This window comes from Nematolebias whitei, chromosome 21, assembly GCF_014905685.2.
Source record: "Nematolebias whitei isolate Nwh7 chromosome 21, NemWhi1, whole genome shotgun sequence".
In the NCBI taxonomy this organism is placed as follows: domain Eukaryota; kingdom Metazoa; phylum Chordata; class Actinopteri; order Cyprinodontiformes; family Rivulidae; genus Nematolebias; species Nematolebias whitei.
In genome coordinates this window covers 17870447-17886296 of record NC_056518.1, presented here as the reverse complement: position 1 = coordinate 17886296, position 15850 = coordinate 17870447, and the positions used below count along the sequence as shown (strand labels likewise).

Genomic DNA, 15850 nt, shown 5'->3' with positions numbered 1-15850 from the left:
AGGATTTTTAACTCATTTGTTGCTGAAAAGATGGATTCTACATTTGTGAGACAAAACTCAACACCCTGTCAGGAAAGAGTCGTCTCGACCCCTTCACCTGATTTCAGGCTTTTAAACTAAATGTTTTTTGTGCCATTTGGTTTTTGTGATTGTCAATTTATCTGAAAACAAGACCGCACACTTAAAACCCGTTGGGTAAAAGTTGTAGGTTGAGTTAGATTTTTTATTTTTTTATCTTTTAGTAGCTTTAATTCAACAAATTCATGATTTTAAACAAATGTTTGGGTAGAAAACTTAACGCCAGGTTAAAATGATAACCCTGCATTAAAACCTCACAGGGTTTTAACCCAGCAATTTTTAGTGCGTAAAATTCCCCAAACTCCATTTTATGACCATTTAAATCATTTTCGTTTGTTACTTGTATGCATTACTTTTTCAAAAATTGCAATTGCATCGACATTAATGAGAAACGTGCTTTTGGTTTTGTTTATTTTGCCCTAATACAGGAGGGCTGCCGACTACCAAACTCTCTCCAAGAAAGTGAGTTAGCTTTGTTTTCCTCCAAAAAATTTGAGCTATAAAAAAACCCTGCAAATGCAATTAATTATTTACAGTCCAAACAGAATATTTAACCCCAACCCAATGCACAGCATCAACAACACCAAAAATTACTGTAGCAAAAAACATCAACCTCAAATTGAAAGAAATTACACGGAGCTGTAGGCTCGGAGAAGCTGAATGTTCAACAGTACATCTCGGAGTTGCGTTGGGATCTCCGTCTGTCTGCTCTCTCGCTGCAGATGGCTTCACAACTCGCTGCCCTCACAGAGGAAGCACATATCACCCATAGCCGGGCCACTGCCAGTCTGCCGGGGCGAGCCTGCTCACACCACCCGCTCCAGTGGGAACTTTCACCTCCGTTCACATTTAGGAGGCAGCATGGACTCCCTGTCAATGAGTTCACCCGTTTAACTCGCAAATGAGGTTGTTGAAAACAGATTCGTGGAGCTCCTGTTTATTAAACTGGAATCTGTACACTGGTTTGATGTCTCTTGAGACTGATGAGTCTTGTGTTCTCAGACTTCTTCTCAAACAAACCCAAGCAGCTAAATTAAGAGTCTAAGCTCAGTTGTGAAAATGCAACACTGCGGGATTGAATAAATTGTCCAAAAGACACGTGGATATTAGTTTTGGGGGCTGATTTGGTGTCACTGGTAGCCAACAGGGCTGTTCATGAGTGGGCTGGAGCAGTAAGGGTGTGCAGCGTCTTGGAGCTCAGTCTCGTGAGTTTGGGTGTGTTCCTCCTCAGCCTCCGCTCCCGTCACCGGGTCGTGACTGGAACTCTGGGAGCTCGTCATGGCGCCGTATCCATGGTGAGCCGGGGAGGGCATCGGCGTTAAAGCCAGCTCCGGCTCCAGCAAAACGGACGCCACGAACAGCTGAAGGAGGCAGAACAGCATACAGGTTAGCATCGTGTCGCTCAATTCACAGAGAGTTTGTCAAAGACCTAAACGCTTGGATGCTCAGAAGAATCGGGACATGTTGAGGTTTGATCTTTCTGCTAAACATTTAAAAAGATTACGTAACTACTCATTAGGCTCGTCACTGAGGAGCAGCTGTTAGCTTTGAAGCTCCTCCAGCATTTGAGAAACCCCTTCATTCATATCAGGAGGATTTGAAAATGGGTTTCATTTAAAATTATAAGCCAATAAAAGAGCAAAAGGTGGTACTGTACGCTGGAGGCGGTGGTGGAGGTCGCGGAGCTTCTGTCTGCATCAGTGAACGTTCCTGTGGTTGGCTGATCAGACATCTGAAACAAACCCATTGAAGATCGGGACACATATTGAACTATTGCACTAATCTTTGGTTGTTGTGTATTTTTTGTGTGTTGGGTGGATGTGAGGGGTGGGGAGGTGGCAGACCTGGTAGCTCGTCGACTTGTCAGGTGTCTTCCTAAGGCACATGCGGAAAACGGAACAGGCAACACAGGAAACAAGGGACACTAATGTGAAGAGGGTGATGGGGTGGACGGGACCTGTGACGGTGCAGAAAAATAACACCATGATCTCACCGCGCCTCAGTTAAGCACCGACGGCTGCGGTGAAGGAACGGCAGCGATGAAGTACCTAATCTGAGCACAGAGAAGAAGAGCAGCCAGAACATGCAGAGGATCGGCGCCACGATGACCTGGCTGATGGCTGCCCTGTGGATCTTCTGGTTGAGCTTGGTGGGAACGTATGCGTAGTAGATGTTGTAGCGATCAACCATGTGCTTCAAGATCACGTAAAGCAGACCTGGACGGACAAGAAAAGCAAAAATAGGAGATTGGACGATCATAAATCTGTTTAACTCAGCTAGATAGTCTTTACAGATACAGATACATCTGGATCCACACTGGGACACCATGAGACAAAACTCAGGGAAACGAACGACAACATGAATATATTTCAAACTCAATAAAACGTCATGTTTGTTTGCTCTATTCAGGCCTCTACACTTCCTACAGGTCTTCCCAAGATTTTTTCTTTCACTCATTTTCAGTCCAATTCTTGCATTCGAGTGCTTTCAGAATAATTTTCTTGTTAAACTCATCATAGAGATTCATAATAAATGCCTCAGTCTTACAACAGGTACCTAAACTCAAGGGATGAACCTGACCTGCATCTACAAACAGAAAAAAAATTGATAAATTTTCCATAGAATCACCCTGAAATATTGCTCATAGATTCAACTAAAGAAATGAGAACAGGTTGGATTTTTGATCTAAGACTATTTTTAAAAGAGTAATTTGATAAGTTTTCTAAGATAAAAATCAGAATATGCTTTATTGTCATTGCACTGAAATACAGCAAGATTATATTCCGTACAGTCATCCGAAAGATGGGCGGAGTGCACATGGCTGCAGTTCCTAGGAGCGCGGCCCCTTATTCTTTAGAACGAAAAGGGGAAGGACCATGAGGAAAGGATAGTGGTATTACAAAAAAGATCTTTTCATGCCTTGTCCTCGTCAGGACACGATTTAAATCATCAATATCTTTACCAGCAAGCATTCATAGACACATTACATATGCATTTGATGACAAGATGGTGAGATTTGTCCATGAAGCACTCCCAGATAGCACCATAGTCCTGATAAAATGTTGGTGTCAGTCGGTGCAGCTCTGATGTGTGTTCACAGAAGTTCTCGGGGGGTTGTGATAAACAGAGCCTTCTTAGTTGACACATATCTCAGGAGAAATTTGATGTCGGCCTGCATCAAGGTCAAACGGGGGAGCCAGAGTCAGATAAGCCACAGTTGTTTTTATTTGTGCAGGCAGACTGTTTTTTCTCGTCAGCCTTGAGTTCTGCTGGTACTTTCGATATCCAAATCGGCCAGATTTGTGGACTTTCCACTGGTCCGTGCTTATATCTTTCTCCAAGGTCGATCCCAACATGCTGGCGAGTTCCAAAGCCGCAAGTGGCCTGCGATCCTCATAACTCACTTCCAGCTTGTAGATCAGCTGAGCCTGCAGCTCGAAGCACGAACTGACCCTTCACATGGCAGCTTTGCCATGGCCGAAGCTGCTGCCGCCATCTTCCTTAATAGCCGATAACATACGTAGGTATCCGACGGTGCCAAAAAGCAGAAACCCTGGTATCATAAATCCAGTGATCTGGGCATCCTCCTGAGACAACACAGAAAGGCCAAACAGATCCATGACATACCCTGCCGCGTGCGCCTCAGCAGGGCACGAGGGTTCTCCAGGATCCTGTCGCTTGGTAGAAATTTTTTTAATAAAGTCCAGCTGACCAAATCCATGACAGTAATTTATGATTCGGAAGATGTGTAAATAGAAGCTCCGATACACAGGACAGAGAGCAGAAAAGCAGGAGAGAGAAGAAAAAGCATCCGTCTTGCTCGAGAGCAAGTGAGCAAAAAAAGCTAGTTCATCCCTTGAGTTGATGTTTAAAAATGACAAAGCACAAGGACTGAACGGATAATGATTAAAGAAATAATCAACTAATGACCATAAAATAACAAATACATTCAGAGAATAAAAACAACTCTGCTAACTTTAAAAGATGTCAGACAGTCATGGTCCTACAGAATATTAAACTTTCGTAGTCACTTTAATGTAGAGCTGCCCACAGAGCAAAGCTTTTCAGTACTGGTTCAGGCAGGTCTCCTTGTTCATAAAAAGCCAAACTACTGAAAGTAAAACAGCTGAAATTCGTGTCGAAGCCGAATTTTTGTGTGTGTGAGTGCAGCTCGGACGGTCGATCAGCCTGCAGAAGTAAACAGAGACTTGATGAGCTTTGGGCAGAGACAGGAGCAGAGTGGGCGTCTGGCTCGCAATTCACAGTGTCTGAGTGTCTGGGACTACAGCAGCATATTCACACAGTCTGCGTCCGACTGGCAGGCGGCAGGCAGGAGGGGCTGGGGTCACAGTGTGAGGGGAAACAGCGCACACACGTGCACCACCGGGAGGGAATTGACCCAGAAACCAAGGTTATATAGGGTAGCTGAGTGTCGCTCACCAAAGGGCGTAATGATGGGACATGTGATGCTGTAGGTCATACTGACAGCAAAGATGCACATGGTCCAGGCATACTCCAGGCCAAACTGGAACTCATAAGCTTGACTCTGCAAGGAAAATATACATAAGTGATCATTATACAACCCTACTTCTGAAAAAAGTTGAAATGTTGCGTAAAATGTAACAAATAAGAAAGAGAATATAATAATTTGCAAATCTCATAAACTCATAATTTATTAACAATGTAGCATAATTAACATATTTAATGTTTAAACTAAGAAATTCATTTTTAGGAGGAAATAATAGACAATTCCAAATGTATAAGCTGCTCATGCCATAGGTACTAATGCACCCCTATACCGTCAGAGAAGCAGGCTTAGGTACTGTGGGCTGATACCATGCTGGATGGTCCTACTCCTCTTTAGTACGAAGGATGCATTTTTTTTTTAAATGGTAATTTATTTATATTTTACACATCACCTCGTACGTTTGACAATCAGGGTTGTAAATTTGAGTGAAGCAAAGCACGTGGCGTGAAGCACCAAATATCTGCAAACCCTTTTCACATGAATCCGCTCGGCCTGAGACTTGGCAAAGCAAAGGCGAAGGGCGTAGACGCTCAGCGCCGGGATCCGAAGCAGCTCCATGGATGTGCCGATCAAACTGGAGGTGATGACGTAGTTCACAAAAAACGCACCGTTGTCAGGAAGAAATACACACCTGTTAAAATAAGTTTAAAAAAAAAAGAGGTTTAGCTGTTGTTGTTTGGTTACTCTTTATTCTTGCAAATAAAAAAGGACTCTTACTGGAATTTGATCTCCTTCTCTTCCAGAAAGTTGACATCAAAGAGCCAGTTGAAGAAAAGATCCAGACTGCAGATAAAACATAAAAACATTTAAACAACAAAAATAGGGTAGAAGCATAAGAAATGCATACGTGTATGAGTTGTACCTCGTTAGACCAAGTGAAGGGAGGATGATGACCATGAACACCAGCAGCAAAAAGCACTTGTGCATCGTCACTTGGTTCTCAACAGATCTGCAACATCAGATGATGCAGTTAGCTCCAAATCCTTTAATAATGCACCATCAGCTGATGCTGCGTATTAAAGCTCTGCTGATGGATTCTCATGAACCACCATTTTCACTCCAGTAAAATAGTTGCTCCTTCGCACGTTGGACGCCTGCACGCAACCAGTTGTGGGGGTGGTTACGTAAAGAGAGGGCACCTATAGGTGGGGCTTTCTCCCGATGCTCGATCGCCTCGCTTCTCCTCCTGCTAGCCACCATGTGTACAGCGCATGGTGGCTACATTGCATGCAATTATTCTCCCATGAAGGTCTCTATGACAACCAGCCCAGAATATAACGGTGCACGGAGAGTGACAGGGAGGGAGTAAAAAGAGCAAGAGTGCATAATAATCAAACCTTCAAAATAATATTATAATCCCCATGCCATGTCACACGATGTCATGCTCATATTATGAGTTATTGATGACTCTCAGCTACTACCTCATCAAATTTAAGCTCAATATCTCTGAAAAAGGCCGAGTTATAACCATTTTTGTGTTGGCTAGTGTTGATTAGCTGTGGTGGCCATTGACTCTGAAAGTTAATCAGTTGTACATTCACTTCTCTGAAAGTTCTGTTAAATTTTGTCCAGTGGGTCAGAAGATATTTTGCTAACAGACAAACTCAAACTGTTAAAAGATTTTGTGTAATCTGTTAACATTCAGAATGTGTTGGGGATTGGTCTCCGCTACAAATAGACCAAATTTGAGGTGAATATTCGTAAAAGTGACAAAAGTTTTAGCGATTTTTTGTGTTTTGTAAAATCATTTGGCTGAAGCGGCCATCTTTAATCAGGCTGACTCTAAAAGTTAATCAGTTGTAGATTTACATCAAACGATTACTCCCTGCAGGTTTGTATTTAACTTAGTCTGGCGGTTCATGAGATGTTTTGGTAACAGACAGGCCTGAAACAGGAGGAGACTGGGGAGAGTGGAGGTTGTGCGTACCTGGTCCAGTGGGACTCAAAGAAGGCCGAGTAATAAACGATGAAGGGCAGCAGCACCGAAAACGCCCACAGCAGGAGAGTTGGGAAGAACTGGGTAACAACTGGGCTCTGCATTGGACAGCAACACGGTTATTTAAAGAAGCCAAATTGAAACAACTCTAAAAATAAATAAATCCCTGCAGCTCTAACCCTCAAACTCTCCACGGGTCGCGTGACGTTGAACTTGTCCATGGTGTTGACGATGACGGCGGGCGTGGTGAAGAAGAAGAGCAGCAGGAAGAGGAGGATGTTGAGGAGGACACAGCGGAGCCACCAGCGGGACCCGCACACCGACAGGTTCTCCCTGGCGACAAGAAGAAGAACGAGCATCACGTTTGAGATCATCCAGCACCGACAACATTTAGCTCTCCAAAACAGAACGATTAAAACTGCTCCGGCTGCGAAGAGTGAATATAAGTTAATATAAACCACTTCATACACCAATCAGAAATGACCATTAGATGCTACTTGTTTTCTACGCATGAACAACAAACTGATTTAGGTTAAATGTTTTTTTTTTAAAAGTGTAAGACATAAGAATGCTTTGATCGTTTGCATGATGCAAGTCTTATCCCTAAAGTCCTGTCAGCATCCAGTCCTTCCCAAAGAAGCCATAAATGTCAGACCTAATTACGAGGTGAAGTGTCAAAATGTTCAGAGTTGTGCAAAAACGATATTTCTCTCAAAATTTATGTGTGCATATTGTTTGCGTCGCCATCATCCCACAGTCAGCAGACATTGTTGTTCTGTGGATGTGAGTGGGAGTTTCAGTCGTGGATTATTTATGCAGTGCATGCTGGGATACTCATTATAAACAAAGACAAAGGCACAAAACAGAAAAGGTGCAAATTTCTCACTTTTTCCTTGAAAATTATAAAGTATGATGTTGTGAATGTCCAAAACTTTGCAGCTTGAATTAAAAAAGAGGATTAAAGAAGGAGCGCATATCTTCCTAGGGTTATCATGCTGTGATCTTCTCATGTTGAGAAAAGATGCGTTAGAGCTACTTTGGTTGAATGACTACAGCTCAGGTTCACGTGCTCATGTGTTTGTGTTGTCCACGACTCTCAGCTACTACCACAACAAAATTTCCCTCAACATCTGTAAAAGTTACTGAGATAAATCCATTTTGGTGTCAGCTGTGGAGGCCATCTTACGTTAGGCTCACTCCAAAAGATGAGCAGTTTAGGTGTACAGCCAGTGATTCATAAGATATTTTGCTAACAGTACAGACGAACAAACACTCAGAAACCATCACAGTATAGCTCCTTTAAATAACTGCAGGCTCAGACGTTTACAGAAACGTGAGATCCAGTTCAATTCCTGGTGCTCACCAGATGATGTCACTGGGAGCAGGTGCGTAGCTGATGCCCCATCTGTGCGACTGCACCACGGTGGTGACGCTGGATTGTTGGGGTCTGCGACGACACCGCACGCGGCCGTAGTCTTTGACGATGCTGCGAAACAGAACAAGACGTTAAAAGCGCAGAAGGAGTGGGTGCATTAAACGCTGGAACGTCCTGGAGCTCGGTTTGCTCACACGGCTGTCATCCTCTCATCTCGAAACGTCACGAAGGCGATCCCCAGCCTCTTCATGGAGATGCGGTTCTTCTCCGCGTTGAACTCGTCCGTGCGCTTCTCCTCCAGCTCGCTGTAGTACTGTTCTGCGTCCACCTGCAGAAACAGAGTTCCCTTACTTCCATAGTTTTCTACATGTGTCCAGTCAGACCGCTGCTGCAGTGTTTTACATTTGTATTGCAGTGGCATCTAGTGGTTAAACCTCTTCTGTGCAGTTCAACACCAGCAGATGTTTTGGATGTAGAGTGATAATAAAGCTCACCTTTTCAAAGCCACAGATGTCACAGCAGAACATCTGGGCGCATGGATGGGTATTGATCATGACCTTCCCCTCCTTTTGGGCCTTTGTAGCAAAATACAACCTGCCCTTCATCGCTTTGCGCCTGAAAACACACACCACCCTTTAGAAATTGGCAGAAAGACCCCAAACCATGCCAGCAGAGCCCGTCGTACCGCTCCAGGTCCAGCTTCATCAGCTTGTGGACGTCGAAGCAGAAGCGGATGTCGGTGACGGTGCAGCTGGGGTAGGCCTCACTGGTGGATGGACACAGAAGGTGATTAGGGTTCAGCCGAAGCTGCGGGTGAATAAAGGATCTCTCTGATAAGCAGGGTTAAAGGATTTAACTTGACTTGATAAGTTAGAGAGGAAAAGATGTGTACTGGAAGTGTTTGGTGATGAGTCCCGGGTCGGAGATCTCTCTGGGGATGGACGTGATCATCAGTGTCCTGGATATCTGGAAACATGTTCGACAGTTACTACTCCTGCTCCAAACAGAGCTGTGTTTGAAACAGGTTAGAGTAAAACGGAGGTTCAACCAATTTTTATTTTAAACTCACAGTTAGGGAGGTTGAAAAAAAAAATGCAACAGCAACAGTCAGGGGATTTATCTTTTCTATTTAGCAAAGGTGCAATCATGTTAGCTGTCTGTTAAATTCACCAAAGTCCATGCTCAATAATCCAGGTATAAATCCAACAATGTTCACTCAGGTCATCTGGACGTTTTTTTTTTTTTTTTTTTTCTGAGACGTTTAGTCCTTAATCCAAAGGACTTCATCAATCTGAGGAGTCAAATGAAGAAGCCCACTGGATGAAGGACGAAACGTCTCAGCAAAAAAAAAAAAAAGAAACCACCAAGATGACCTGAACATTGTTGAATCTATTAAGTTATTAACATCTGTCGCCAAAAGGAAAAACATGTTTACCTGCATTTGTGCTCATCTTTTAGCAAATAATCTCCTAATCCACTAGGCGGATTGTAATGAAACTCTCAGTAAATAATTGCTGGATGCATCGATATTAATTTTGGAGTCAATCCAATTCAAGATGGCCGCCACAGACAACTCAGTCAGTTTTACAGATACTGAGGTGAAGTTTTGTGTGGTAGTAGCAGAGAGTCATTCGGAACACACAATCCAAGTGCTAACACATCACATGGGGTCGTATGATTTGAGCAAAATGGCTAAAACTCCTAAATAAGTTTAGTTTAAAAGGTGGCAGGTGATCTTTAATTTTCCAATTCAATTATAAATAGAAACTAAACTTTTTATTAAACTGGCCAATCTTGAGTTTTTGAGGAAGCATACTGTAATACAACGTAGATTTCTTCAATGTTATCTTAAAGATGTTTAAAAGTATGGAGGAGTGAGAGGTGATGCTCAGACCTTTTCATCTCCTCTGCATTCCAGCCTCATGGAGTGGTGAGCCATGCCCAGCGCAGTGATGATGAAGTAAACCAGAGCGAAGATGCTGTGCAGCCAAAGAAAGTTGTCCCTTCAAAGGACAAACAGAACCACTACAGATAGTCCAGTTTTTATATTTGTGGCTCTGGCTCGCTTCATGACTTCTGATGTCATGCCTGTGTTGCACTTACTTTGCACTAACGTTAGCCAGAGTTGTTCTCCCCAAGTTTTCGGGACTGTCTCCTGTAGAAATAATCACACATGACAGAGTGTGAGATGAGGTAGCTGCTGTCTGCGAGGTGAGCCTTAATTAAAGCAACGTCATGCTCTTCTTTATGAATTTTACACGTGCCTAACTGTGCTGGTTTAATTTGGGACGCTTTTGTTTGGCGTTTCTATGGCAGCCTTTGTTGGTTCATTTAATAACTAGGAGGTGCCGCGCCGGTCCATATGATGACAACCAGCAGACATAAAAAGGCCTCATAAAGTTCCTGTCTTCATACTGCTGTGGAACAGCCCTCTCTGTGCTTCCTGAAAAATAAGCACAGAGCTGCCAAAAGGCCTTTCAGCTGCTATTTAGCTGCTGGTTATGTGCTCCAACCCCTGACACCTTCATGAAGCACTTTCTATTCTCGCAACCTGACTAATCACAAGTATGCAAAAAAAACTCACAATAAATGCTAGTGCAGCTTTGTTTAAAGCTAAAGTTTCCGTGTGTTTACCAAACAGGTCCTTCGTACAATTGTGTCTGTGTGGCCTAGCCTCCCTCTTTCAGAGTCTGCCGTCTCTTGAGGTTAAGGATATGCCCGGATTTTCTTTTCAAAATTATAACGTGAGGACTGAAATACCCTGGAGGTTCCCGGAAAAGTTGACCGGGAGGATTACGGCCAAAGACAGCAGGGCCACCATGGTCATGAGCAGCATGATGTGGCGCTGGAAGGACAGGTATGTGACCGCGTCGACGCCACATTTGCTACGGATCTCGTCATCACTGCACACAGAGAGAGCAGCGAAAGTTTCAGAACTCGAAACGATGCTTTGAAAATGTACAATCACAATTAGCAAAAGGATGGAGTATATAAATAAAAACTGAACATAGTCATTTGTAAGCCGTTCTTTTTAGAACCTCGTAAACACAAAGATATTGAACAAAGTTTAGAATTTTATGAAAGCAACACATCTTTAAAAAGTTGGAACATGTTTTTACCACCTTGAAAGAGAACAACAGTCTGAGGAGACCAGCTGCTGGAGCGTTTGTCTGATGTAGGATTCATAGGCACTAATGCACCCCCATACCATCAGAGAGGCAGGCTTTTGAACTACGCGCTGACAACAGGGTGGTTGGTCCCTCTCCTTCTTGAGTGTGGAGGATTTAAATGGTTTCCAAAAATAATTTCTAAATTTTGATTTGACTGACCACAGAACAGTTTCAAATTCTATCCTGGTCTATTTTAAACGAGCCAGAGAAGACGATGGCAAGTCGTGAAATAATTTGTTAATCTTATGATTAGGCCTGTCACGATAACAAATTTTGCTGGGCAATTGTCTCAGAAATTATTGCGATAAACGATAATATTGTTTGAAATTTGACAATAATTAGTAATAATTAGTAATTATTGTCAAATTTAAGAAGAAATGTTGGTTAATTTGTTTTGTGTGTAGTACCTTTTTTGACCACCGGATGGCAGTATAAGACTGTTTGAACCGAAGGATGGATAGTGAGGGAGCAAGCAGCGTGCCTCTAAGAAAAATGGGAGGGAGGCAACTTGATGTGACATGGGCTGTCTTTCGGTTCTCAAAATGGCGGACGCTCTGTGTGGTTTGAGCTCTTTAGCATAACATTTTTCACACAAAGCTATTACTTAAAAAAAAAATCAGTAAACAAGTTCTCAGCTTTTTTTTGCAGAGAAAACAACTTTTTACATGAAGGCACGGGTTTCACCTGTGAATTTTGACAAGACAGAGTTTTTCCCCCCCCGAGGTCGGCCTGTTAGCTTAGCTCGTAGCTTAGCTTCTCAGCTTAGCTGCTTTTAACAATCGAAAAACATGATTTTGGACGGTTAAAATGGATTTGAAGGAGAAAGGGAGAGGTCAGTGAAGAGAACCGGAGTTGAGACTTGTCATCCAGTGTCTTCAGTAGAAAGTGAGAGACACGAAGAAATGATAAAGCTGATAAATGAAAATGAGGTTGATAATTTTAATTTATCATGTGATTAATGGAGTTATTGTTTATCGCGACAGGCCTACTTATGATCTGTATATGAGAAGCTGTCCATCTTTACTTCTGAGAGCTTCAACCTCTCTAAAATGCTCTTTTTTATAGCCGCTCTTCTTACGCACTTGTTGCTAATTAACAAAAAATATATACAATTTCTTAGTTTCAACATGTTTTCATGTGTTCCATCGTGAATAACTAACGGGTTTATGAGATTTGAACATCATTGTATTCCTTATATTTATTTATATTTTGGAGAACACCCCCCACTTTTCCCAAACTTGGGGAAATCCATGTATTTAGAGTCAATCCAATCTTAATCTGGCATCCAGTGTGCAAATAACCTGAAGAGCCGAGGCCAGCTTCATCACGAGCACAGCTCTGGCACCAGTAGTTTGCTGTGAAAAGCTGTGGTGACATGCAAAAGGTTCAGGAAACCCAGCGTCATAAAACAGAGAAAAGAAAAAGCAGGAAAGAAGTCCACACTGCAGCCCACACATTGTGAACTCACAGGGTGGGTTTGCAATTTCCCAGAAACCCTTGGGTGAGCCACGAACATTGAAAGCTAAAAACAGAAGTACCCAAACGCCACCATAATACTATGGAAACCATGGATACGGCACAAATGACTTTTTTACAGGTCTAAATCTGCAGCGTGCAGTCAGACTTCAGCAAATATCCAACAAGCACGAGCACGAGCCCAGACGAGTTTACTTTGAGTCTAAAGCGTAGAATTTACATTAAATGGTGACGTCAGGAGCCTGAAATACTTTGTGTGTGAACTTACTTCATATGGTAAAGCGAGGAAAGCCACGAGCAGAAGCCCTGCAACAAGAGGAGAATCATAAACATCTGGTGAGTTGCTTAATAAAGACATATGCAACTATTTCCATCTATATCTGTGAATGTTTTCTCAGGTCAGCAGAGTGACACAGAGATGGAGATTTAATGGGTCTAGCCTGGAGTTGTAATCAGCCTCCTGCAGCCTCGGCTCTGTGTGGGCACAGGGAGACGACTCCAGTCTGACTCTTTGCCTTTCAGTGTTATAAACACGCAGCGAGTGACCTCAGTCTGTCACACAGGTGTCAGGGAGTCACAGACAGTTCGGCTGAGTCATCACTAACTTTCTCCCATCAACCGTCAGGGCAGCGCCATCTCACCCAACCCTGCCTTATTATGAAAACTCAGCGTGTTTTAAAAAATATGAATTAATAGTGACACTTTATATTTAATGCAAATAAACGAGAGCAGGACAGGGTGTCTGCGCAGCATCTTTGGGATTGGTCATGATAGTATTTCTTAAAAATATTCAGCAGAGCACAGATGGCTGCTCTCCACTAGTCTCCCCCTCATACACTTCGCTTATTTGTCCCAATTATAGTTTCACAGACTAAAAGTAGAGGCACAGCGTGGACGTCTTTTACTATTTTCAGGTTAGTGTTACACTTCTGCATCAGCATCGGTGAGCTAGAGTCCCAGCAACACGAGGCTCTGCAGGGATGCAGGGATGCAGCGCTGCGTTTCAAGCGCACACACGAGAAATGGAAGCGGACCGTGAAAAGATAAAGAGTGGAACAATCATTCAGTTAACGTGCATTTCCTCAAACTAATTTTTAAAAGAATCAAGACTGTCAAATGTGCATTTTTTTCAGAAACTGTCTAAACTTTTAAATGAATGAATGAATAAATAAAAGCATGGCACTTTTGCATAAAAATGGGATTCACGACTTGTCAAAGGGAGCTGGATCGTGTGGATCTGTTCCTTTCAAAGAGCCGTTAAATAATTATTCCCATCACTATGCACGGCCTACGTTACGTACGGTCGTACCATGTGACTCAACCCCCTTCCTTTCCTGAGCGCATGTTCACCGTATACATCTGCTGCGCTCCTCCCTGTTGCCCGTTCTTCATCTCAGCTGAAAAGCAAACAAGCAGCCTGCGTGGCTGCAGGAGAGTAGGCAAACACGAGGCGAACAAACAAACAAAGAACGTCTTCCAGCGGTCTACAACTTGGTTCCCATTGTTCATTTTAAAGAGCCTTTCAAAAGATTTGTCTCATCTCTTATATTGTACATTGTTGGACAATTTAATTATCCTATCATCAACTCATGAAATAAATACCACACAAAGAAACTAGAATATCTTTACAACCCAGGTTTAATCTTTGCAAAGGGAGCAGCAACTGAAAACAGGAATACAAGATGTTATACGATGCTCTGATCACAAGGTCTGCCCGCAGGAAACAGAGTTAGGAAAAGCTTAAACACCCGTCATCAACAGAAGGAGGTCAAAACGACCTCTACTTCACAGCTCACAGTTGTTCAAGGCATCAGAGTTTATCAATTATCAGTTATCAGACTCCTCTGGCAGAAAGACTCTTGACTTCACATACATGGTTCTATATTAATTTGACATTAGTAAGTGAAAAACATCCATGACCTTTACATCCCACATCATATATTAACTTAAAGAGTGGCCCACTGTGTAACATACAACTAAAATTGAAATGCAGTGATCAGCAAATTATATATAACATACATTTACCTTTTATTTTGCTATTTTTATTTTTTACAACAAATTTTTGGGGGTAATTTTTTGTTTAAACTAAATAGAAGCCATTTAAAAAATTTGACATCAGTAAACAAAATCCAAATTAAATTTGACACCAGCAACACACGAGAATAATAACTGTCCAAATAAAACATCCAAACAATTCATCATACATGATACAAATACACAGAAGTTAGTAATCCATCCTGGAAGTGGATGAGGATTATCTTACACAACAAAGTCCACGTCTTTGCAGCTGAAGCACAGATAAAGCATATTTTATTAAGTCTTTGTTATATTGTGCTCCATTAAGCAATGAATATGATAATAATTGTAAAATACACTTCATTTAGCTCACAGGAAAATGTCTCCCAACCCATTAAGATTTAAGATTAAGATTTAGCAGTGAACAGTTTTTAAAGCTGCTAAAAGAAGGTTTTGAAACAAAGAGTCTTTTCTGACGTTACCTGACAAACACGATGGGGTTTCAAACTCACCATATCTTTAGTCTCGGAGTCTGAGGGGCTGGATTCTGAAGGAGACTTCTCCTTTTCACTCGGTTCCCCATAAAACAGGGATGTGAGGCTGATGGGAACACATGAAACACACAAATAGAAAAGGCCTCGTCAGTATAAGAAAACAGTGTAACGGTGCCGTGTTTACACCAGGAGGACATAAAATACGTGCAGAAGGATCTGACGAAGGCGGTGCAGCCATTGTGGATATTTCTCTGTGGGGCTTCGCCGCTGACAGTTCAGCAGCACGTCAAATTAAGCAGCATAATTCAATTAGTTTGAGAGAGGAGACGCACAGATGCTGCTTGCCCCGGAGAGCCGTGAAGCTGCCATCGGTCAGGCAGAACTAATCAAGCTCTGCAGGAAAGGAGGCGCAGGGAGGTGTACAGTTTAATTTCACAAACTAAAGCTTTTCAGAACACTCTAATGATCACTAACAACACAAATGGTGCTGTAAGAATCTAAAATGTCTCCTATGTCAATCAGCAGAGGGAGCTGCTGCATCAGAGGAGGACTCTGAGATTTCTCCATCTTCAAACTGAAAGATGGAGCTCCCGGCTGGTGGGAACATCAGACTCTCTTCTAATTAAAACGCAGAGCGAAGGATTTACCTGTCGTTCTCCATGAGCAGAGCCAGGCGGCCGTAGTCCCACGCTGCCTTCCTCAGACAAGAAAAGATGAGCAGTAGCAACTGCAACACACACACACACACACACACACACACACACACACACACACACA

The 15850-nt window shown here is 42.6% G+C and overlaps 1 protein-coding gene across 1 annotated transcript in view; it reads right to left on the bottom strand.

The window, feature by feature from the left end:
* Window positions 1–780: 780 nt before the first annotated feature.
* tmem63c (transmembrane protein 63C) overlaps window positions 781–15850 on the bottom strand; it is a 32012-nt gene continuing 16942 nt past the window's right edge. Inside the window, exons 3-23 of the mRNA XM_037695165.1 lie at window positions 15721–15800; window positions 15092–15179; window positions 12832–12869; window positions 10678–10820; window positions 10021–10072; window positions 9812–9920; window positions 8810–8883; window positions 8603–8683; window positions 8412–8532; window positions 8112–8245; window positions 7906–8028; window positions 6722–6875; window positions 6534–6640; window positions 5469–5555; window positions 5324–5389; window positions 5075–5237; window positions 4519–4624; window positions 2127–2294; window positions 1923–2035; window positions 1736–1810; window positions 781–1439 (exon numbers count right to left, since the gene is read on the bottom strand). Of these exons, the coding sequence (XP_037551093.1) occupies window positions 1209–1439; window positions 1736–1810; window positions 1923–2035; window positions 2127–2294; window positions 4519–4624; window positions 5075–5237; window positions 5324–5389; window positions 5469–5555; window positions 6534–6640; window positions 6722–6875; window positions 7906–8028; window positions 8112–8245; window positions 8412–8532; window positions 8603–8683; window positions 8810–8883; window positions 9812–9920; window positions 10021–10072; window positions 10678–10820; window positions 12832–12869; window positions 15092–15179; window positions 15721–15800 (2313 nt within the window). The 3' untranslated portion in view covers window positions 781–1208. The remainder of the gene's footprint in view (window positions 1440–1735; window positions 1811–1922; window positions 2036–2126; window positions 2295–4518; window positions 4625–5074; window positions 5238–5323; window positions 5390–5468; window positions 5556–6533; window positions 6641–6721; window positions 6876–7905; window positions 8029–8111; window positions 8246–8411; window positions 8533–8602; window positions 8684–8809; window positions 8884–9811; window positions 9921–10020; window positions 10073–10677; window positions 10821–12831; window positions 12870–15091; window positions 15180–15720; window positions 15801–15850) is intronic.